The sequence below is a fragment of the Aedes albopictus genome, chromosome 2 (assembly GCF_035046485.1).
Source record: "Aedes albopictus strain Foshan chromosome 2, AalbF5, whole genome shotgun sequence".
In the NCBI taxonomy this organism is placed as follows: domain Eukaryota; kingdom Metazoa; phylum Arthropoda; class Insecta; order Diptera; family Culicidae; genus Aedes; species Aedes albopictus.
In genome coordinates, this window is record NC_085137.1 from 21,910,784 (window position 1) to 21,936,561 (window position 25,778).

The 25,778-nt window shown below is 43.2% G+C and overlaps 1 protein-coding gene across 1 annotated transcript in view; it reads right to left on the reverse strand.

The window, feature by feature from the left end:
* Positions 1–16,430: 16,430 nt before the first annotated feature.
* LOC109408559 (protein sickie-like) overlaps positions 16,431–25,778 on the reverse strand; it is a 96,988-nt gene continuing 87,640 nt past the window's right edge. Inside the window, exons 2-5 of the mRNA XM_019681883.3 lie at positions 18,683–18,766; positions 18,496–18,618; positions 18,098–18,434; positions 16,431–18,035 (exon numbers count right to left, since the gene is read on the reverse strand). Coding sequence (XP_019537428.3) covers positions 17,032–18,035; positions 18,098–18,434; positions 18,496–18,618; positions 18,683–18,766 — 1,548 coding nt within the window. The 3' untranslated portion in view covers positions 16,431–17,031. The remainder of the gene's footprint in view (positions 18,036–18,097; positions 18,435–18,495; positions 18,619–18,682; positions 18,767–25,778) is intronic.

Genomic DNA, 25,778 nt, shown 5'->3' on the forward strand with positions numbered 1-25,778 from the left:
GATTGCTAACACCATTATCCTTAAATTTGGCAATCTATGAAATAGAATGAATTAAACGCCTGTAAAAAAAAAAGGTCAGTTAAATCAAACAAGGAATATTAGTATTAAAGCGAAGATACAACGAAGCAACGCCCCGAACCTCGAGAGCACAAACCCCAAGAACCAAATGACAGGCAGCGCCGATAAGTCGATCGACTGGCCACCACCAGTGAATAACCAATCGAGCAAACCCCTCAGCACAAACTGCCACCAGCGCTCCCGACCTGCGCCCAACAAATCCGAGGCACAGCCCGGCCTTAGCTTCACCTTAAAACCAAAATCTAGATTGCAGAACACAATACTTCCCAAGTAACCACGCAGCTCGAGCCGCAAATCACGCACACCACGGTACAAATAAGACAAACACTACCCCGCCCGTACAACCGAAACCGACGTATAGTAGAGAAGGGTCTCTTTCCACTCCAACCCGGACTCAACTGCACCTACAGGGCAGTGCACCTCACCCACACCGCACTCATTCATGCATCACTGTCCGAGCCGCACGGTCACCTGGGTTGGTCTATCTGCATGACCTCGCCCAACCCGTAACACAGAGTTAAAGTCCCTCTCTGGCATTACAAAGTACTCCCTCTTCCCAAAAGTCTGTGCGTGGTATAAATGAGATCTTAAGGCTGAAGAAATCGTCACCAATATAACCGCCAACACTGAGCACTCAATGATGTCGGCCTTATCAACGACGACCCCCTCAGTCCCAAACCCAATTATCCCACACTACCCAAGTAACCACCCTGCTGAAGCCGTATGCACCGCACGCACAAAGCACACACACACCGACACACATCACCCCACACAAACCATCAAGGCCGAAAAAAAGCGGAAAGCGGTGCCACCACTGTTGAATCACGACTTTTCCAGTATAATTCAGCAATCGTAGATCCATTCCCCGACCCTACTCAGCCCTAACGGTCCATAGCAATGTCTGTCAATATATGCGCCTCACACATGCAACCCCTACACCCTAACAGTATGATCACTTGGGTATCCCTGGGTTTTTGACATGATGGTCAGGGATCACAGCCATCAAAACGTTTCACACTTTATCAGGGCTTACGACCTGTAGACATGATGATTTCTCAATAGTTTCAAGCTCTTTCGGACCTTCCGCTATGGGAGACCATCATGGCTAGCGGTGTTATGGGTTCCACATCCATCATACTCCATAGCTTCAGATCTACAGTTGTGATAATAGCTTTTGCCACTACGTTAAGTAATAAAATGTGGTACGGTCAAAATTTGGTCATACAATTTTTTCATAACTTTGGACTGCGTACACCAAAATAGCTGATTTTTGGACCAGTAATGGTGCATTATATGTAGCGAATGCCATAAAATTTTCATCAAAATCGGTTTAGTTTTTGCGGAGATATTGTTGAATCCTGAGATCTGCAATTTTTAAATTTTGTACAAAGAGGCTTCAAAACTAAGAACACATTTTTACTGCTTTATTTATAGAGCCAGAAATACTGGACCTAATACATTTTTTTTCTGTATATAAAGAATGCATGTCCAAATGTTGTGTAAAAATTTAATTCAATTTGATTTTGCCGTTTCAAAATTATATTTGTTTAAGTGGCACCCCGTCAGTTTTTTTCATATTCAAACTACCACAAACATACATAATGGCTCAAAATTTTACTTAGATCATATTTGTATAACAGTATTATACTGTAAAATTTTCATATGAATCGGAGCAGTATTAGTAGTTTTATAACCAAAAGTGTGCTCTACTGATCTTAAATTGTCAAAGATTTACAAAATTCTAAAAAGGCAGGTTGTTGGTTTTATCTATGTATCAACCAATATTTAATGGATTTTGATGAAAATTTTATGGCATAAGCTACACATAATGTATCATTCCCAAGCAACACGACTTGTTTCAAAGCCAGTACCAGCAACATCAGTGCAATTTATTCACTGTTCAAATTAAGGACAACAGAATACAATTGCTTCTTTTTTGAAACGCAAAAAGCGCAAATTTTAAATCGTTATACAACTTGAGCTAGAGGGAATGATAAAAAAAATGAAAAAGATACATTCAGACTCGAACCATGGACATCAGGAGTATTAACCACTCACCTTACATACTACACCAGAAGCTCTGTGAAAGATTTGCTTCTCAATGCACCATATAAGCTACTGAAGTTACGCGTTACTTCATTGTACCGTCTTTGCCACAAGTTAGAAAGCTGTCAAAATGAAAAGACGCGCAAGTTCTCCGCAACACATTTGGAACCCAATCTGAACAAACAAACCAGAGTAAGATGTTTCATGTGTGTTACATAGCACATTTAATGCAAGCTGACTGTATTGTCACTTGTGAGGAATATGTAAGCTCCGCCTCCATAAATCGATGTTAAATACGATGTTATTTGTAATTCCTATGAAACAAAGCTGCAACTTAACGATATTCGGAGTTTAAATGCAACTTAACTGACAAGATGGAAGTTGCGTGCGCTTTTATTGCAACTCTTTTAGACCAAAGCATAGAAAACCACATTTTGGATGATGTTGCAGGTGCTGCTTGGGTTACTGGTCCAAAAATCAGCTGTTTTGAGCGTTGCATCCTTCCTGTCCGTTACCATAGCACAAAGATTTGGGACTAATCTCTGACTCTTAGACAAGATTGACGCAATCCTCCAACGGTCGAGTACTGTCCTGGCCACGTCCTTGCGACAGCTGAGGAATGGAAAGGGAAGCCTAGTTGGACACCTATGAAAGTACATAGAGACCTCTACATTCTTTCAGGCCTAGGCGTCACGGGAATTTGGGTATGTATTAGTGGGAGGATAAAAATCTAAGGAAACGTTTGGTCAACGTTCAGGTGCACAAAATATGTTTGGTTGGTGCCTGGTTCCTTTCACAACTTGATCCTTGTTGGGTGTTTGATTTCAAATCTGAATCCTCCTGGAATAAAACGTTTATATGTAGTAACAATTAAACAGAACGCAAAAATAGTGCAAATTATATCAAATATTGATCCTGCTTTGATCAAATATTTCTTTTTGGAAACAGCCAGATCAAAATTTAAGTTTGAATGCTATGTTTTCCATAAACTACATAAAACATTCTGAAGGTTTTAAATTAATAAATAAGTTATTGTTGATATTGCTTTTCAAGTGCAATAAACCTGTAAATATACTAATTTGAATTGTTATGAAGTTTGCTTCTACCATTTTTGGCGTATTATAGTGTATGAGTTTAATTATAGAAGTGAATTAATTATTTTTAGAAGGTATTCGAATGCAAGACTATTTGCATGAAAACGGACATATGTGTATAAGCTATTGATTTTTGTTTGCTAGGAGGAGTCGTACCAACATGCAGAGTACAATATCAACAATATTGCGTTTTCATAAAAGGGCTTGTTTGCAAAAAATATTGTAAAAACCAAAATAAATATAAAATATGCTTCTGTGAATCGTATGTTTGCCCCACTTGCATACTGAGAGACGAACCAGCCAAGGGCTGAAAGTCTCTTTAATAAAGACAAATCAATCAATCAACCATTTGCATAGGAAATCCAGCAAATATGGCAGTATACAACAAAATAATGTTAATACAAAGTGTGCTTCATGGTATGTGGCAGTGTTGTTGCTTTTACACCCGATTCTTTTCTGGCACGGGTCGTTATTTTGCTATAACTTAGTCAACTTTGAACCGATTCTAATGAAATTATGTACACTGATAGCACTAATCGTGTTTACATGTGTACAAAATTTCATGAGAATCGGTTGAAAATTGCATGAGCTATAGCAAAAACCAGACCCGTGCCAAAAAAATGTGTGTAGTAATTAAAGAAATAATTACTTATGAATTGAAATAAATAAATCAGAGTGATAATCTTAGAGACGTTTTACACAGGAACAACAATATCAATGATAACAAACGACTTTTACAGCTTGAAACGGGCTCACCGGTAAATCCTTTTGGCATCCTTGTTGCATCCGGCGTGCGGATGGTTCTCGTGCCTGGTCCACCGTCAAGGTTGAAAGCACACATTCACACACATGCACATAACTTGAATGCTTGCGGGCCACTGAATTTTCGTTTCGGATCACTTCGGCCCATGTTTTTCAGTTATTCGCTATAATTCTTTACATTTTTTTTCCCAAACTCTTTATTTGTTTGAAATGAGATACAATTATTCACACAATAAACACCACATTCCGAACCGATCCGCTTTAAATGGTTTTACTCAGGTTCCAATCAAACCAGCCTGACGCGATCCCACGATATAACTTTTTGACATTTCTGTTAAAAAGTAAAATCTAGTTATGGAAAAAAACACTCCCGGCATAGCTTTTATTTCTTCATTTTGATTGAAATAACCCCTAATCACTGCACTGTTTCCTGGATGTACGGGGCACGGTGGCCACTTGCTTGTGGGCAATGCTTCAACCAACACAAACACTTCTCACCGTTGCTTCGACACAAACTGAGATTCGAAGGACATTCCGCATCTTTCACTTAAAATCACTTCTCTTTCTTATAAACGGCATTTTTTAAGAATAACAAAACTCAATTCCTCTGTAGGACACTCATGCAGAACTCGCATGCTGCAACCGCTCCCCCACCGCTCATCAAACCGTTTTTTTTCACTTTTCCGGCTGTATTCCGTAAGGATCATTTCAACAAAAATCACTCTGAAAACCACATCAGGACGATTTAGTATGACTGTTTCCGTGAGGTCCCAAAAAAAAATGCCGGCGAGCCAGGGGAATTTTAACGGATGGGGAATAATTTCCGCGAGACGGTTTAGGTTTACAATTTCAACTGAACTGGTATGTATTTCAACGGCTTCTTTTATACAAGGTGTATTTCATATCGAAAACAATTAGCTGATACATTTCAATAGAGGCGTGTTATCGTATTGAGGTAGAGAGATAGAAATTTTGGAGATTCAATAGAGAAATAGTTGGGCTTCATGTTTGGCGCGAACTACGAAGGCGACGTCCTCAAATTCCGCTACAACATAATCCGCCCACCAAATTACCTCGAGGAATTTCTGCTCCGTTCCGGCCTGGAACATATTCGTCGTCCTCTAGCGGCATTCGTCGAATTCGTCGAACATCTCGTCGGGTAGTACCATTGGCGGTTTTGATGGGAACCACCCTGATGTGACCATCCTGTCCAGGGAAAACTTCTACGACGCGGCCCATCGGCCATTGCTTGGGTTTTTCGTTGTCCGCAACTAACAATACGAAATCTCCGATCGAAATGTTCGAAGCTGATCGCTGCCACTTTGTCATACGTTGAAGTGACAGTACGTACTCCGACTGCCACCTTACACGAAATTCCTGTACGGTTCGCTGAACGAATTCCCATCTGTTTAAGGATCCGACGCGGCGTTCCAACTGGTTGATCTCGGGTACGGAATTTAATGATCGTGATGAAGGACGAGAGAAGTGAACGTCGAGTGGTGGGGTGAACAGAATAGGATGCTTCGTGTCGTAGCTGAATTCCGAATGCTGCAACCTGCCGCCCACCCTGAGGAGCTGATTTGCATCCAGAAAGGGTTTCAGTTGATGAAGTGAGCTTCCGCGACTGACGTCGTGATCTTGATTCAATTGGTCGATCTCCTTCCAGTAGTGCTGGGACTGGACATGTCGTACGTAGATCCTCATGGCTCTGTTGATTTCTTGCGGGGTCAGACGTCTTGTCGATCTAGACTCTCGATGTAAGAAGCGCAGCATTCGAGCGGTAATTCGCAATAAGAGTTGGAGATTTGGATAGTATCTAGCTAGCATTGCATCGAGAAATGAGTTTTCGTAGACTACTAGATACGTCACTGCTGCCGAACGTTGTTCTCTCTCCACTTGTCGCTGATGGTTGAGATCGAGATTGGGAATAGAGCGAAAGGGATGAGTACTGCCGGGCGCAGTCCACTCGGGACCGTTCCACCAAAGAGGATTGTTGATGATTTGGTCAGGTGGTGCGCCACGGGAAATCAGATCAGCTGGGTTGTTGTGTGTGTCGACGTGTTGCCAGTTGATAGCAGGTAGATGGGTAGTGATCTCCGCCACCCGATTAGCGACGAAGGTCTTCCATCGCGATGCTCCACCATGAATCCACGCTAAGGTTACCGTAGAATCCGAGAACGCTTGTACTTCGTTGATGGTAATTGGAATAGCCTCCATGACATTCGCCATCATTCGTGCTAGTATTACAGCCGCACACAGCTCCAGTCGCGGCAACGTTGTTCGTCCATTGCCAATAGGAGCAGTCTTGGATTTGGCACACAGTAGATGCGATGACGTGTTGCCGTATTCATCTGCAGCTCTAATATAGACGCAGGCATCCATGGCTCGCTCGGATGCATCACTGTAGCCGTGCCACGAGCCGTGCAGATGAACGCGGAATGCGCCTTGAATGCCGATCACTCGACGAGGTACCTGCCAGTATTGGAGATCGGAAAGATTTTGCACGAACGACAACCAAATTTGAACAAACTCACCGGGGAGAGTTTCATCCCAGTCCACCCTCAGCTCCCACAATTGATGCATGATCAGCTTCGCCTTGACGATTATTGGAGCTAATAGACCGAGCGGGTCAAAGATGCTGGCGATTTGTGAAAGCATGCTTCGTTCAGTGGGCTGAGAGATCTTGATCGGTGCGTAGGTAAACTGGAACTCGTCGCTGCACGGCTGCCAGCGGATGCCGAGGGCCTTTATGGTGCAGGTGTTGTTCAGTTCGATTGGTAATTCTAGCTCTCGGTCTGCTTCAGGTACACCGTTGAGAACTGCTGAGTTGTTTGAAGACCATTTCCGCAGGTGGAAACCACCGGCGGCGAAGATGGTTGTTAGTTGTTGACGAAGTACTATGGCTTCTTCCTCGGTGTCAGCACCGGTTAACACGTCGTCTACGTAAGTGCCCTTTTCTGCCTTCTCAACCGCCGTTGGATACTGCTGCTTGTGTGACTCTAATAGCTGCTGCACACATTTCGTCGCAAGATAGGAGGCGCTCTTCGTCCCGTATGTGACCGTATTCAGTCGATATTCACCGATTGATTCATCCTCATACCATCGCCAGAGAATTCGCTGAAAATCACGATCGGATTCGTGGATGTCCACCATGCGGTACATTTGCTTGATATCGCCGGAAATAACGATCGGTGGGAAGCGAAACCGCAGCAAAATGTTGACAATAGAGTCTTGAAGTACTGGGCCAGCCATAAGCACGTCATTGAGGGACTTTCCGCTGGTGGTCTTCGCGGAGGCATCAAAGACGACACGACATTTTGTTGTAGAACTGGCTTCCTTTACCACACAATGATGAGGCAGGTACACGGGGTTCATTGGTGCAGGCCCCTCAACGAGAGTCATATGCCCCAGCTCACAGTATTCTCGGAGGAAGGAATGGTACTCCTGTTTTAGTTTAGGATTACGATGCAACTTTCGTTCGATGTGAATCAATCGTTTTTCAGCCATTTGTCTCGAGTCACCCAGTTGACTCGGGGGGCATAGGAATGGCAGCCGGATGGTAACTTTACCGTTGTCGTCTCGTACAACGTTCTTGTAAAAGTGTTCTTCACACTGTCTTTCCTCCTCGCTTAGATGATGCACGGGTAGAGCACATTTCTCCAGTTCCCAGAACCGACGCAACTGTTGATCGAGGGTTTCAGAGGTCGTCAACAAACATGTTGGTGCAGTTGCAATAGGAGAGATGCTAGGTTCTCGATAACGACCAGCAACCACCCACCCTAACTTAGTGTTGTGTAGTGTGGGAAAATTGTCTTCAGGGCCGAGGGCGATTTTTCCTGAATGTAGAAGCTGAAAGAAGGGCTCAATCCCGAGCAGGACATTGATCTTACCAGGACGGTGGAAAAGTGGGTCAGCCAAGTTGATGGATTTTGGAATTGGCCAACCATCGATGTTTGCTGGTTTTACTGGGAGTGTTCTGGTGATTTTTTCAAGCACCATGCACGGAACTGATGTGCTGTAGTCCGAGCATCGGGATGCAATGATGATTTGTGCGCATTTGTCTACATGCGCAGGAGTGGATGAAGTTCCTTCAAGGTCCATGTCTGCTTCTAGCATATCGAGCCCAAGTTCGTTGCAAAAGCTTTCGCTGATGAAGCTTACTTGAGAAGCAGAGTCCAGAACGGCACGACAGGCGTGCGGTCGGCCAAGCTTGTCCAAAACGTTGATGGACACTGTGGCGAGGAGGGTATTGGAGGCATCGAAATTGGCATTGGAATCAAGGGCCGAAATCAAAGATTGAGCGACCGAACCATCACCAACGTACGACGTTGATGGAGCTTCTAGAGAAAGTGGAGGCACAAGGGCAAAATGGAGCAGGGTGTGGTGGAGTTGGACACATTTTCGGCAGTTTCCCGATCGACATGTGTCACCGGGATGTTTCTTCAGGCAGTTGTGGCACAGCATTTGAGATCTGATAACACTCAATCTCTCTTCAGAGCTCATATGGATGAACCTGCCGCACTGCGGAGGGGATGTGGTGATTTATCACAAACGGCGCAGTTTGGACTTGTATTGGTGGCGACAAACGTTGTTGCTCCTCTATACTGTGGCTTCATTGGTGGCTTGTAGGTAGAAACAGCTCTCGGCTTGACGGGCTGTGCAGATTGCAAAGCAAAACTGCGAGAATCAATAAACGAGAGGAAAGCCTTGAGGGTGACGTCGGCTTCGGGAATATCGGCCACCTTTTGATACCAAAGCTGATAAACAGCAGCCACGTGTCGCGATCCTCTCTCTGCATGGCTTGGAGTGCGCGGACTACCTCATCGGAGACATCATGCAGAGATCGCAACCCATGAGCAGACGGTGACGTCATAGATGGCTGGTTGAGGAAGCGCTCAATGTGTTTGTGGGCTATCTCGAGTGGTTTGTCGTAGCGCGACTGAAGCTTTTGTAAAGCAGGCATGTAGTTTGCGTCCTCTATTTTCAGGTGCGAGATGAGCGAGGCAGCCTCACCAGAGAGATTAGTTTTGAGAAAGTACAATTTCTGACTATCTCTTAGTGATGGGTTCTGATCCACCATACTACGAAAAAGATCAATGAATGACTGCCACTCGAGATAGTCTCCACTGAACACAGGCAGGTTCATGCGTGGAAGTTTTAGATCCGATAGTGGTGTGAGGGCAGGAGGAGCATCAAGAGGAGCAGCAGATGTGCTCGCACGCGCAACAGCGGCCATTCTGCCGGCCATTAGTCGAAGAAGCTCGGCTTGCTGCTGAGCAAGCTGGTTCAACGCGTCGCTTTGGGGTCGTTCTTCTAGACTGCTATCGCGACCTTTGATCACCTTTAGCACTTTCAACAGCCGATTTTTCAAGTTGATATACACACTTTCGAAGCGGCACTGTTGCTGCACAGCATCTTCGTACAGCTCATCATCTTCACTTGCGTCCAAAATTCTTTTGTGCACAGTACAATAAGCTGCCCATATGTCACCCAGCACTTCCAGCTCAGTGTGCACTTCGGTTTCTTCAGCCGTCTCTGGCTTCAAGTTGGACACCACATCCGACACACGCTTGATCCGCGGATCAAGAGATTTCCGTTCGCGGAAAAGTTTTTCCATTGCGAGCTTCACACCACAGTTCTTTAGGCACTTTTTTTCTCACAGAGAGTTTGTTCGATCACTGTGTCACGGATTGGCAGTACCACCAGGCACAAAACGGCGATTCTATTGGCGGGTTACTTGGCCAACACACGCGACACAAACTAATCGACACTGCGCGGTTCACGACGAGGACTCTCGCGATCCGGCTCGAAGGACCATATGTTTCCGTGAGGTCCCAAAAAAAAATGCCGGCGAGCCAGGGGAATTTTAACGGATGGGGAATAATTTCCGCGAGACGGTTTAGGTTTACAATTTCAACTGAACTGGTATGTATTTCAACGGCTTCTTTTATATAAGGTGCATTTCATATCGAAAACAATTAGCTGATACATTTCAATAGAGGCGTGTTATCGTATTGAGGTAGAGAGATAGAAATTTTGGAGATTCAATAAATAGTTGGGCTTCATGTTTGGCGCGAACTACGAAGGCGACGTCCTCAAATTCCGCTACAACAATGACTACGCTGCCACTAAGCACTATTCCGATTCGATGGCTCAGCCGTGTCAGCCATTACACAGCCAAATCGGCCGAATCGAACTTTACGCGGAGGCGAAAAAAAAACGTGACGCGAAAATTTTCACCAAATTTTGACCGTACCACCCTTTATTACAAAATCCACTGTATTTAGAAAGGTAGTTCAAGGAACAATAAGCGTTATTATATATTTTTCTTTCTGGGATATTATGGGCCATCCTTTTGTTATAGAGCTTAGTTGATAAAAACAACTACAGTAACATGAAGTGATTTCGTTTTATGGGAGGTATGCACTTCAAACGGAATCGCTCAAGCAATTTTTGTTCAGTGCATTATTTTTCCATGACCGGAATGGTCAAGAAATTTAACACAGCAAGCCCCATTTGATTTGACGTTTCGTTTCAGCTCCGTACTAGGATCCGGAATAAAGCGACGCTTTATTATTTCTTGAGCGATTCCTTGCCTGAATTTTCCACGCATCGAGATAGGCCAAGAAATTTCTTGCGATCAGCGTACTACCCATTAGATAGGAACGTTGCACACTCAACTCTCAAGGGTTCTTTCATAATAGTTTTGTGATAATTTATGTCATTCAATCTTTCATGGACTACTCAACTTTATGTATACACTTACAATGCTAGAATGCTACACTTAATCATGATACATAATGAACGATGTTTACTAATATTATTCCAAGACTAGTAGGCATTGTTCTGTGCCTTTGAAATATTTAAGGTTGTTCAAACTATTATGAAACTCATTTTTGAAATCTGCATATATTCTAGTCATTATTTGTGCTATCAAAAGTTACGGCTACCTAATCTAACCCACCAAGATCCGTGAACTTCTGTAAAATTCAGAGCCATTCCAAAACACCTTTGAGATTCCAGGAATACTAGACTTCCCTAAAACTAAGAACTAAGCTAAGATCAAGATATGACGAAGCCATATCGCATGCATAAATCTGAAGGCAAATATGGGACGCAACTGAGGATAAGGACTGCAGCTACAAATCGAGTGTTTTGGTGAAGTATTATTGATTTAGTTTTATTATAATTGTTATTAACCTTCCGTAGTTCGCGCGGTTGGCCACCACCGTCAGCACCACGGCAATGCTAAATACAAATCGAAACATTTTCAGCGTGTTGTACAAAATACAACAGCGCGATCGCTCGAGGATTATTGCTAGATAAATGAAATAGATATAATCATTACGGTTGGCAATGTGGCCTCTTTATGTTGTACAACTCTTATCAGAAAAAAAGAGTTATTACGGCTGTAGACTCCATGTAATATATTCCGACACAGTGTGTACGATTCTGAATGTCTCGAAGCTATGTCATGGTCTCTGGATGACCCCAGCTGATCTGATGATGCCCATTGAATATTAAGAAGATTTAATGGGCATGATAGTTTACATATCGTTTTTTTGTATAATGAAAGAAGTTACTGTTACACCCTTAACAGTAACAAACAACAAACAACAAACAGCTTAAGAACAGTTTGGATGACCTAGGATATACCGACTGACCTGATACTGTCTATTGAAGTTTCAGAAGACTTACTGGACATGATAGAATATAAATCGTAGTTTTGTATAACGAAAAAAGGAACTGTTACACCCGTGGACTCTAGGATCTATACTCAAGAACAGTTTGGATGACGTAGGATATCCCGACTGATCTGAGACTGTCTATTGAACTTTCAGAATGTTTATTGGACATGATAGAGTACAAATCGTAGCTTTGAATAATGAAAGAACCTACTTGTTACACCCGTATACTTTAGGATACAAATTCAAGAACAGTTTGGATGACCTAGGATATTCAGAAAAAAATATTGAGCATCATATTCTACCCTTTTTATGATGTTGAGTACTAAAAACACCAAAATACGTAGAAAAACTCTGTAATAACGATTGGGAAAATACCGGCTTCAAAGGGTTAAACAAACACTTTTTAAGAATTTTACGCATACCGTAATCTGGGGGGTAGTTAATCACTATGGGATCGCTCCTGGGCATTTGGGGTTTATGGAGTTTCCAGAAAGTTCCCAGAGAGCCGGAAAAGGGGGGGGGGGGGTGGGTTCCAATGGGCTTCAGGCGCGTTTCAGTGGGTTGTTACAGGGGCAATTCAAGGGCATTATGTCAGGTTTAGTTGGGCGTTTCAATCATATCAAGGGGGTTTCAGGGGCATTAAGGGCAATTCAAGGGATCTCAGGAGCCTGTGAAGGGCGTTATAAGGGGTTTGAGGAGCGTTAGAAGTAATTATAGAGTCATTTCAGATAGTTTCAGGGGGTTTCGGGAGCATTTTAAGAGCGTTCCTAGAGATTTTAGGGGCATTTGATAGAAATTCAGGGGCGTTTAAAGGGGGTTTCAGGTGCGTTACCGGATCATTTTAAAGGCGACCAAAGGGGTTTCAGAGGAATTTTAAATTGATTAGATGATTTCAAGGGCCTTTCGATGGGATTATGGAGGTTTCAGGGGCATTTGAGGAATTTTAGGTCAGGGTCGTATCAGGGAGTTTCAAGAACACCTTTAAATCAAAGGGTATTCAAGGGGCATTTGGGCTGCAAAACGGTGAGTCAATAAGGAGAGCGTCCAACATAGCCCTGGTCCTCACAAGTTCCTACGTCATGCTTCCACGGATCAAACGATGACAAAGACCGCCAGCTAAGAGTTGTGTGCTTAGCTGGTAGTGCAGCCTGGGCACTGTTGTCCTTCTGACTTCAGCTAGATTGAGGAGGTACGACCCGAGTGTCTGTTCACCAAGGAGGTGCGGCTCAAACAGCGTCTGTTTTGGCATCCAGCGGCTGAATAAGAAACGCTGCACCACGCCCAGCTAGATCCAAGGTGGTAGCCCCATCAGCGTGGACGTCCCAGTGTTGGTTGGGACGTTAAACAGAACTGGCACGATGACCCTCCGGCGAGACAGGAGTGTTGGCGTAGGCCCAATAAGCCACCCGTAAAAATCCCCATTGCGAATAACATAGGAGAAAATACGACTCGATACAATCGGCAAAGACCCACGCGACGAAATAAGGACTACGATTGGAAACTTGGAACATGGAATTGCAAGTCACTAGGTTTCGCAGGATGTGATAGGATAATCTACGACGAACTACATCCCCGCAACTTCGACATCGTGGCGTTGCAGGAACTTTGTTGGACTGGGCAGAAAGTGTGGAAAAGCGGGCATCGAGCGGCTACCTTCTACCAAAGCTGTGGCACCACCAATGAACTGGGAACAGGAATTATAGTGTTGGGCAAGATGCGACAACGTGTGATCGGGTGGCAGCCGATCAACGCAAGGATGTGCATGTTGAGAGTTAAGGGCCGTTTCTCCAACTACAGCATCATCAACGTCCACTGCCCACACGAAGGGAGACCCGATGACGAGAAAGAAGCGTTCTACGCGCAGTTAGAGCAAACATAAGATGGTTGCTCGCCGCGTGACGTGAAAATCGTTGTCGGCGACATGAACGCGCAGGTAGGAAGGGAGGAAATGTGCAGACCGGTGATCGGGTGAAACAGCCTGCACGCCGTATCGAATGATAACGACCAGCGATGCGCAAACTTTGCAGCCTCCCGAAGCACCTTCACCCTCGCAAAGATATCCACAAAGCCACCTGGAGATCACCCGACCATCAAACAGAAAACCAAATCGACCACGTGCTAATCGACGGGAAATTCTTCTCGGATATACCCAATGTCCGCACATACCGCAATGCGAATATAGATTCGGATCACTACTTAGTCGCTGTATGCATGCGCTCAAAACTTTCGACAGTTATCACCACGCGTCGAAGTCGAACGCCGCGGCTCAACATCGAGCAACTTCGTAACGTAGAAGTGGCTCAAGACTACGCGCAGCAGTTAGCAGTGGCCCTACCATCGGAAGAGCAGCTTGGCGCAGCTACACTTGAAGATGGCTGGAGGGACATCCGATCCGCCATAGGTAGTACCTCGGCTACAGCACTAGGCTTCGCGACTCCGAATCACAGAAACGACTGGTACGACGGCGGCGGATGTGAACAGTTGAAAAACGAGAAGAATGCAGCATGGGCGAGAGTGCTGCAACACCGTACGAGAGCGAATGAGGCACGTTACAAACAGACGCGGAACAGGCAGAACTCAGACTTCCGGATGAAGAAGCGCCAGCAGGAAGAACGAGATCGCGAAACGATGGAAGAGCTGTACTGCGCTAAGGACACACGAAAGTTCTACAGAGGCTTTGTGCCACAAGCCGACATGTGCCGAGATAATCACGGGAATATTCTCACTAGCGAGCGTGAGGTGGTCGAGAGGTGGCGGCAGCATTACGATGGGCACCTCAATGGCGACGTTGCAAGTACCGAAGGTGGCGTGGTAACAGATCTTGGAGTATGTGCACAGGACGAAAGACTTCCGGCCCCTGAACTCCAAGAGACTGAGGAGGAGGTCGGCCGGTTGAAAAACAACAAAGCCGCTGGAGCAGATCAACTACCAAGTGTGCTTCTAAAATACGGTGGAGAAGCACTGGTGAGAGCACTACACTGGGTCATTACCAAGATTTGGGAGGAGGAAGTATTACCGGAGGAATGGATGGAAGGTATCGTGTGTCCCATCTACAAAAAGGGCGACAAGTTGGATTGCGGGAACTACCGCGCGATCACACTACTGAGCGCTGCCTACAAGATACTCTCTCAAATTTTATGCCGCCGTCTATCACCGATTGCAAGAGAGTTCGTGGGGCAATATCAGGCTGGATTTATGGGTGAACGCGCTACAACGGACTAGATGTTCGCCATCCGCCAGGTGTTGCAGAAATGCCGCGAATACAACGTGGCCACACATCACTTGTTCATCGATTTCAAATCGGCGTATGATACAATCGATCGAGAACAGCTATGGCAGATTATGCACGAATACGGATTCCCGGATAAACTAATACGATTGATCAAGGCAACGATGGATCGAGTAATGTGCGTAGTTCGAGTATCAGGGACATTCTCGAGTCCCTTCGAATCTCGCAAAGGGTAACGGCAAGGTGATGGTCTTTCGTGCTTGCTGTTCAACATTGCGTTAGAGGGTGTAATAAGGAGAGCGGGGATAAACACGAGTTGAACGATTTTCACTAAGCCCGTTCAGCTGCTTGGTTTCGCTGATGATATTGATATTATTGCTCGTAAATTTGGGACGATGGTGGAAACGTCATCCGTCTAAAGAGTGAAGCCAGGAAAATCGGATTAGTCATTAATGTGTCGAAGACAAAGTACATGTTGACAAAGGGCTTCAGGGAGGAATTAGCACGCCCACCACACCGAATTTCTATCGACGATGATGAAATCGACACCAGCAGAGAAATTCAGAGGCGCATTGTGGCAGGAAATCGTGCTTACTTTGGACTCCGTAGAACTCTACGCCGTAACACGAAGTTAACTAGCTACAAAACGCTGATTAGACCGGTCGTCCTCCATGGGCACGAAACATGGACCCTACGTGCAGAGTGTGTAAAGCCGAATACCGCCGGAAAGGAATCATCCAGCACCACAGCTCAGCACGTCTTACCTGAACGCTGTCCAACGAGAGAAAGTGCTGTGGAAGCGCTTTGCTGCATGCATGACCACAGTGCCGTGGTACAGACGAAGCGTAAACCCAAAGGGTGGAATCTATTGGAGTTCAGCTCCAAACACACCAGAAGCTGAATGCTCCTTCGTACCCACACACAGAGGACCAACGCGCCCTTGGAGTTTTCGAACGGAAGGTGTTGCGTACCATCTACGGCAGAGTGCAGATGGAAGACGGGACTTGGAGAAGGCGCATGAACCACGAGCTGCATCAGCTGCTGAGAGAACCAACCATCGTCCATACCGCGAAAATCGGGAGGACGCTGGACGGGTCACGTCATCAGGATGTCGGATGGCAACCCGACTAAAATGGTTCTCGAAAGTCATTCGACCGGTACAAAAAGACGTGAAGTGCAGAGAGCGAGGTGGGTCGACCAAGTGGAGCACGATCTGCGGACCCTACGCAGAGTGCGGAACTGGAGACAAACAGCCATGGACCGAGTGGAATGGAGACGGCTACAATGTATAGCAGAGGCCAAGCCCGTGCACAAGGGGGGGGGGGGGTGTTTGGGTGTTAAACCCTCCCCATTACCGCCACTTCATACACTAGGCGCCCCTCCGCCCTTCGCCGAAATTGGGAAAAACCCCTCCCTTGGCGCTACTTCTGTGCACGGACCTGGCAGAGGCCACCCCGGCCTAAGCCTGATCGGTAAGGTCAGTACGTTTTTCATCGATTGGGGATTTTGTTTCACAAAAAATATTGATTAAACTTCACGAAATATAGCTACCTTTATTTCAGCACAAAACATTCATGGCTTCGATGACTAAAACGCAGTCAATTTCAACTAGAACGTGAATTACACAATTTTTCATGAACCGTTGTTATTTGGGAGGGGTGAAAACGAAAACTAGTAAGTTAATTGATATTTACTATTCGGTGTTAACACACAAAATCTATTAAGCTCCTTTAGCATCACCGTTATTGTCGAACGAAGGAAAAAGGGGGGAGGGGTTGGGTTTAAATATCTTAGAGTATAGCTACCTTGAAATGTTATAGAATCGTAACTAACGCTAACATGTTAACACGTTACTAATCAGTCTCCACGTGGATCGAAGACACTTGTAATTGCTGAATATCATGCGTTTGATGTCTTAATGGGGGTCGGTTAGTTTTGCGTGTGGGAACTGAATCATGCTTTGGAAGGATCGCCAGCGATCCTTTCCACTGTTGTGTGTAGGTTAGAGGTTATGTATAGGTTGGAGCAAATATCAAGTAATATGGAACTATTGCAACTTGTGGGAAAACTGTGAACTTCAACTGACTCAAACTGTTATCCTTATCCTAATACAATTTTTTGATTTCGATTTCACCTAATTTGCAATCGACTCCATCGATCCCCGCGCAGCCATTCGCTTGGGATCGACGACAGCCGATGATTTGTATCGTAGCACCATGTTCTTGATGATGAGATTATCTAAGGCTATATTGCTAACGCCTCGCAGGCAGATGTACATCGTGTCGACATTACCGATGATGTACCCATAGGGTAGCAGCTCGGGCAGGCGGACATCGTAGGCTCGTTTCGCCTCACCAACGTGATAGCTGGCGATCGATTCCGTGCTGAGCCCGAGGTTACCACCGGGGTCCACCCGCTCGAGGAAGTCCTTGAAGCTCCGGTGGATGATGTAGTCCAGGCTTTGCCAGCTGGTTTTGGTGGACACGTACGTGAAGGCGATGGTGAACTCGTTCTGGCGGATTTTCCCGTTTTCCTGATGGCCGTTCTCGTTCATTTCTTCGAGGTATTTGGGGAATTGGTCCATCTGGCCGAGGTAGACTGCGATCGCGATCTTCTTGCCGTCGATTTGATCGACCATGGACTCGCTGGCGATGGAGATGATCTCCGAGTCGGGAATCATGGGCCGTTCGATTGTTGGGGACATGTCGGCGATGAAGGCAGGGCTGAGGGGTTCTGGAGGTGGTTCTGGGGCCGGGGCCGGTGGGATGTTGTCCTCTTCGCCTTCGTCCAGGTCCAGAGGAAGATCGAGCATAGGACGACCGCTGAGGTAGTCTACGGCAGCACTGTATCGTCGGGATTCACCTACAGAGCTTGTGGGGCTGGTTGATCCTAGGGAAAGTTCGCTTCCAGTGATCGACCGTCGCGTAACAATCTGTTGAAGCCGATCGTTGTTCTGCTTAAGGGACATCATCTCCTGGCGCATCTTCATAACCGTTTCCTTTAGGCTTTCCACTTGAGAGGCAGTTGTGAGAGCCTCCAGCCGAATGTCGGTTAAGACTAGATCCTTGTCACGAAGCTGTTTCACTAGGTGGGTGACTATCGGATTTCCGTCACGATCGAACGTGATGTGTTGCTCGCCTGAAAGTGAAGAACAGGTTTGTAAAGTACATGTGCGTAGAATATAGAAATTTGATTATCACCATTCTGAATAGGACTGGCCGAATTTGGTGGGCTAATCTTCGTCGGAGACAACGGTGGAACGTACGGCTGTGGACTGATACAGACGTCTTCGTGGCTTGGATAGTTCATCAGCATAAAGTCCGGATCCGGATTGGAACTCTGACTGACCGGACGACTAGCCTTGGAACCTTTCTGATTGCGGGAAAAGGCCCTTTGCAACGAATGCCGAAAGCCGCTTTTCTTCTTCGATATCTTGTCCTGGTTGGAACAGCTGGTGCTCGTTGAACTTGCGGAGTACATCGAGTCCGTACTATGGTGACGCTTCATCTCTCCGTTGGTGGGGGCTGCTTGCGATTGCTAAAATGAATATGAGACATTGATCGATCTAGTTCTGACAAATTGGAGTGAATGAACTTACCGCAGTCCCACTAGCCGTCGTACCGTGGGAAGAAGTGAGCGCAAGTAGCTGAGTGGCGGCTATTCCTGCTGACTGCTGCCGGAGAAGCTCGATCGTTTGTTTCATCTCTCGAATTTCGCTGTCCTGTTATATTAGAGGTCTCGTTATGTCAACTGGTTAGAAATAGAAAACTCATCAGTGGCAATACCTTTTCATCCGTTGAAGTCGTCATTTTCTGCAACTTTTGCGAAACATTGACCAGATTCTGCTCAAACGCAGTTACAGCGTTAGACTGGAATGAAATGAAAGAAATTCATGAAAATTAGTTGAAAAAGCTTGAAATGGGGGGTTTGAATGAGCTGAATTTATTGATTCGCGCCTCAGTCAGTAATTTTCGACCTCCCATACCATAGTCGACAACTTCACCTGCGCCGCCCCGATCAGTCCGAGTAGGCGTAGGTAGCCGAAAATGTTCACAGCCTACTATATATCACACGATCAGATTAATTTACGACCTATCGACATTCCTCTCCTTCCGCAAAGTCGAGATGCGACTCCCTCATCCAAGTTAACATTTAAGAATGCCATGCCATGACTACCTTTTTCAAAATGACAACCGGTAGAGGCATCATTCACGACTGCAAGCTCCCGCAAGTAATTTATGCAAGACAGTTGATTTATGACGTCGATCGAACGACAATGGACCACCTCGAGGATGATCAACCGGCATCATCATAGTATAGTTCAGAAATCATTAACGCCGTTGAAGGAAACGCCGCTAATTTGAAACTATGATCAAGCTTGTAAAGCTCGAGATAGCTTTACCGTAGCTATATAGCAATCACGCATGAAATTGCTTCGTAGTAGCTCGTTTGCTCTCAATTCTACAGAGTAGGAACACCGCACACCGTTGTCTGCCACAACAGAGCATCATAACGATGGGAAATTGATTCACACAATCATGCGCGCTTCGCCGTCGTTAACATTGTTGACCTGCGGCTTGATACACATAGCAAGCCATGATTAGTTTGATCGAGAAATGATCGGATGATGACTGCAGCACTTGCACTACGGTGGCAATTTATGCCCTATTAAGATGGAATGCCTGCCTGTGTTTGTTAGAGCAGAGGTGATGATGCGATTAACAGCTGGAAAGCATCGGTGACTGGGGAGCACGTTACGCGAATTGAAGGTTGTGTTTCTAGCTTCCGTTCATAATTTATGCAATTCTAGACTGAACTTATCTTTGTCGTTGATTGCGGAACAAGTATATTGTTAAGGCTCAGAAGGACTGGCACTACGAAGTCGACAAGAAGCGCTCAACGGCAAAAGGTTATTGCAACCATAACAAATTGCAAATGCACCGTAGAAAATCAAAAAGCGCTCCATAAAGAATGAATATATGTTCCATGAAAATGTTCAATGTTACCCATAAATAATTGAAATGGAACGTTTTTTATAAAAAATGTACCGGTAAAACATTAATTTTTTTCATTAAAAGTGAAATTTTGCTCCAATAAATAATACTGAAATGCTCCATAATAAAATACAAATGCTCCATAGAAAAATGCAAATGCTCCATAAAAAATTAAAATTGTACCCATAGAAAATTGAATATTGCTCCATAGAAAAATTGAATTGCACCATAAAAACCCAGATTAATCCACCTAGCGGTGATAGTGCCTTTCTCGTAGAATACGTTCTCTAGCTCCTGCAACATAGAAGCTTGAACTTGTAATAGTTATAGCAATTAGATTCTTCAAGGGTAAACCAAAAATATACAGTAAAATGGGGTATCTTTCATAGTTTTTCAGCAAATTTTCTTAATATTTTCCCATGTAACAGTATTTCCAATAATAACATACATATTTTCAAAAACTTTTGTTCGGTGCAGAACCATCTGTCAAAGTAACGCTTCGATTGTGAATATAGGAAAGTGCGTGCGCTGCTTTTGTAAGATCTGTAAAAGTGATCTTTAGTGATTTTCAAGTACGAAATGGTATCACCACCAGAACAAAGGTATAATTTGCGTTCCTAATGTGGAAACTAATGTGATTGCAGCTAATTAAAGCATTTTTTCGACAAAATTTAAGTGACTCATTATTGTTGCGTGAAAATCACGCAATTATGGGTGACTTTTTGTGCAGCATATATGTAATTGAGAGTTCTGCGTACATAGACATTGCATACTTTTAGGCGTTTATCGGTGGTGTGGGTGGATGGAGATTTGATCCCAATTTTGAAAAATTGATTTCAAATCATGAAAACACGCTTCGTTAAGGACAAACGTCTCGAAATCCCGCTACAACTGTGCATCAGAACTTCAGACGCACAAGTCTCAAGAAGCATGCTTTAAACAACAGTGCATTTTATTATTTTGTTCTTGCTCACTTGTAATATGCTTAAAATAAAAATGTCAGGTGCGCTGGTTTTGTTTACAAAGAGATTTGTGCTCTCGAAATCGTGAGTAGGTGCGAAAATCAGCCATTGTGGCGGCCATTTTGAGATTCTAACAAGTCTGTCCTTAAGAAATTTGAGACCAGCTTTAGATTCTACTATTCTTTATTACACCAACGAACCTAACCTCAAAATGACTGACAATTCTCAGGTCATTTTGACAGATGCAACATGAACATTAAAAGGACGGCACCAATGTCGATAAAGTAGAATATATGATCCGTATTTTTCGTGCATGTGTGTTGTCTGTCAAAATGACTTGATAATTGTCAAACATTTTCATGGCTAGCTTTGTTGGTGCAATGAAGAATAGTTGATCTAACGAGAATAAGTGATCATTCATTAACAAAATAGATGATAAAACTTGAGTAACTAAATAAATAATAGACAACAAGTTGACCCAAAATTGTTACACAGCCAATTTTGGCCCATTAATTTAGTTTTCATTATTCATCAACTTTTTAGTAATTTTCATCACTTAAAGTGAGTTTTACAAGCAGATTTTTATATAAAACAATAAAAAGGAGTTTCAATGATAAGAATGTAAAATAACAATAATGTGTTATTTCTGTATGAAAATCGATTATGAAATGATTGCTTCTTGAGTAGGTACCTAACCCATAATTGTGCTATGAGTGTAACTTTATGAATCAATTTTGAAAAAATGAACTACCCCATCCATATCCGAAAGCTCGAAAATCGTTGCCATCATCTTATATGGCCGGGGTTCTGCTAAACCGAACTAAGCGCCAAAAAGTTTATTCCGAGATAATTAAGCTTCAAGTTCAACCACTCAGAAATAAACAACAGCTAAGATTATTTGAAACTTTTTCGCACATATGTAACTTACAAGCCTTTATTAACCATCAGAGATGAAGAAAACATGTAAATTATTTAAAATCATTGATATAATACCATTTAATTTCTCAATACTTTGCACTCAGTTCACTCTGGCTGAACAAAAACATTGGAATATGGTTTATAGTTCAGTGTGGCTGACTGTGTTTCTTTGTTTCAGAGAAAACCAGTCGGAATGTGATAAAAAAATCTCGATTTTTCAGAGTCTATGAAGTTGAAATCGATATCACTCACAATACTTTACATGAATCAGAGAGGACGCGTAGTATGGTAGCACAAAGGTCTCAAAATAGTGTGAAATGTAAACGGCGGAAGCCCTCCCAGCTCAGCCCTTCCCATCTATGTTTTTTTTATAGGCGGTGCATGTGCAGGCACAGAACAAGAGTGATTATGTCAAATGATGTCCTTGCATGTCCTGAGGTCCTGAGATGTGAAAATGGAGCAATTTGTGTACTTCAAATTTATACTGGTCGAAGAAAACCATGAAAATGATCTGCCAAAGTGAACTAAGACAAAAAAAAATTCGAAAATATTAAAGAGATTCGAACTTGGGTCCTTTAAGTGATAACCAAGCACGTTACCTCTAGGTCATTTTACTTAGCTGAAGGTCAGGTGTTAAGTCTGAATCAAGTTCTAAACATTCTTCTCTAGCATGGTTTTCGTGAAAACGCCATTTTTCGATCAGCCAAAGCGAACCAAGTGTTTGATTTTTTTCAAGCTTTATTATTCTTATTAGCCTTGTTGTTCAATGACGGCTCCTGGGTTAAATAATCAGTATGAGGTGTATCAACATAACGCATGTATTCAAAGCCAGTTCATCTTTGTATTGTTGAGAATAAATTGATTTTTAAATGCAGTGGATTTGGTTCGGTCTAGCTGACTGTGATTTGGAAAAATGGCGATAAACGCCATCGAAATCCAAATCGATCCTCCAACACCCGTATTTTTGATTACGTGTTAAATTCTCTCACAGATTGTTACTATGAGTCGGTTAGAAGTTAGAAATCTGACAGCGATGAGGAAAACTTGAAATGTTCATCATTTGGACCAAAACTAAAATATTTCGCTGATTCTATGGAATGGTTTACAGTTCACTCTGGTTGGATGCAATTTTATTTTTTGTATGTTCTTCCAAACAGAAATTTTGAATTTACTAAACGAAGAGCTGTCAGAATTACTGGATTTTTACACGAAAAGAAGATCATCATATTCTTCATCTAATGGTTAAGAAAACTCAATTTTTCAAAAAATGGTCTTTGGTTCGGTTTAGCAGAACCCCGACCATATAAGAATAGTACTTTGAGCATGACGCTGAGGAAGGTGATTCAGTCCCAAAACAAAATTGTTGGTCCTTTTTATACAGGAATCAAAAACATTCAATATTGAGAAAAAAGGAAAATTTGATGAAAAATGAAACTAAAAATAAATGACGGGAGCGAAAATTTTCACTCTCATCAACAAGCGCGGCACACTACGAAAGTGATCTTTCTTAACCCTCGAACAGTCGCGTCTTCAGCCACCCTCAGCGACACCACGCTCACGCTGTGTACCACAAATGTGCTTTTTTCATGGTGCGTGTACTCAGTACACGACGCGACTGTAACCGGGTTGATGAAATATACGATTTATTAAAAGAAGGTTTTCAATTCCCTAAAAGTTTGCCTACCTTAAGGCGTTATTAGTTTAGACGGTTTTAACACTACAGCACGGGTTCCCAACCGGTGGTCCGCGGCCCCCTGGGGGGCCGTGAAGCCAGTCTAGGCGGGCCGCGATGTTACCAAAATAATTGTTAATTTTTTATTCTATTTTGTGAAAATAGAAAAATTTTTAATTTTGTATACCGCCAACCCCAAAAGCCAAAATTTGAGGAACAAATTTTCAGTATAAAACGCCTTCAGAAGAAACAATTTTCGGCTGCGCCGCTATTTTTCAGCTATGATTCAAATTGAATGTTCATGATATCATTTTTACGAAATGTGAGTGTCATTGATCGTCGAAGATCGCTCCCACAGTAAATTTCTGGCTACGTCACTGTACCCAAAAGACTCGGTTTCGTTCATTTAATTCATATTTTTTTTCTAAAAATTTTCATTGGGCCGCGGATGTTTTGACAATTCTTAAAGGGGGTCGCCACCTCAAAAAGGTTGGGAACCCCTGCACTACAGTGACAAAAAAACACATAATTTGTATGACTTTGGATCCTTTGGACAGCATATTCGAAATCAGGGATATCTATTTAGTACACCCAGCGAATAAACTAACGAAATTCATCAAAACACCTTATGAACTTTTGCTATAACTAAATATTATGGAAGCCATAAGAATACCTCATGAAAATTCATTGTGTTGATTACTTAAAATGAAGCATACTGGAAATGATCCATGAACATTTCATGAGGTCGGTCAAGGCAATCAATGTTACCCCGCTAATCAAAAAATCTGTTGGCAACTGGGTTCAAACCAACAAGCTTGAGATCAACTGGCTCGCATGCTACCACTCGGCTATAGAACGAGTTGATATGAGAGGGAACAAAACGCAGACAACAAGCGTTTGTTGGACGATGATCACCTTTTTTGCCATGGTAAATTTAAAATCATTTTTATGCTGGTCATTACCGCAAGCCGTCTTTCACTCTTTCAGTTAGTTTTCACAACAAAATTAATTTCAGTGTAAAGGGTTAGTTGTAAATTGGGTCAATTATAAAATTGACAGTATTTATCTGTTGAATTGAAGCGAAACTCAGTCTGCAGAATAGTCCATTTTACGAGCCGTTATTATGAATGAAATTTTAGCAGGAGATAGCGTCCAAACCCGCGAAAATCGATATCAACATCAACATTGTTGTCACTTCGTAAAATGGCTCATAGTAATTTCAACCACCAGCCGTTATTCAGTGTAGGAAAACAAAAACTATTTCTGACTTTCTGAATAAGATCAACCCAGTGACTGAGTAGAAATTTTCCTCGGTAGGTGATAATTAGAACCTGACAAATGTACATTTATTCGTTAAGTGGTAGGTTAGTTAATCGCCAAGATGTATGCAACACACTATATTAATATCTTCGAGACGTTCATAGATTATGTCACTTAAAATTTTCCATTCTAAATAACTTTTCTCCCTCTACGTCAACATTTTAACATTTTCATCTTCAAAATGTGTGCATGGATTATTACACTTTGTGAGTACCTCTTAAAGTGTGTCGTGATTCACGATTGCTCCCTTGCCTGAGCGAAGCACACGCTTAAAAATGTTACATTAATATGTGTACTATACGTAACGTGTACACCTGCAAAAAATTTTACTCGGTTTCTGAGTTGGTCTCACTCAGAAATCGAAAAATCCTTTGTTTTCTTGCACAGTTTCCATTAATGGTGGGACAACTCATTGGCAACGGGTTGTCCCACTTTTAGCTAAAACGAGTAAGAAAAATAATCGATTTTTCGATTTCTGAGTAAGATTATCTCAGTCACTGAGTAGAATTTTTTCTTGGTGTACTAATTAGAACCAGGTAATCGGTAAGTTAATCGCCGAGATGTATGCAGCACACTACCTATTAAAATGTACTAATGTGTTTGGGACGTTCTCAAATTACGTTACATAAAAAATGTCATTTTTCAACCCCTTTTTCCCTTGCAATCAAACTTTTTGCATTCTTCATTACACCAACAAAGCTAGCCATGAAAATGTTTGACAATTCTCAGGTCATTTTGACAGACCACACACATGAACGAAAAAGATGGATCATATATTTTACTTTATCGATCTTGTTGCCATCCTTTTCATGCTCATGTTACATCTGTCAAAATGACCTGAGAATTGTCAGTCATTTTGAGGTTGGTGTAATAAAGAATTGAATCTCCAAAACATGTATCGGGATTATCACATTTTGCAGATATACCTCAAAATTTGACGTGATTTATGATCGCTCCCTTACCTGATACAACGCACACGCCTAAAAAATGCAACATCAAGAGGTGTACAATAATA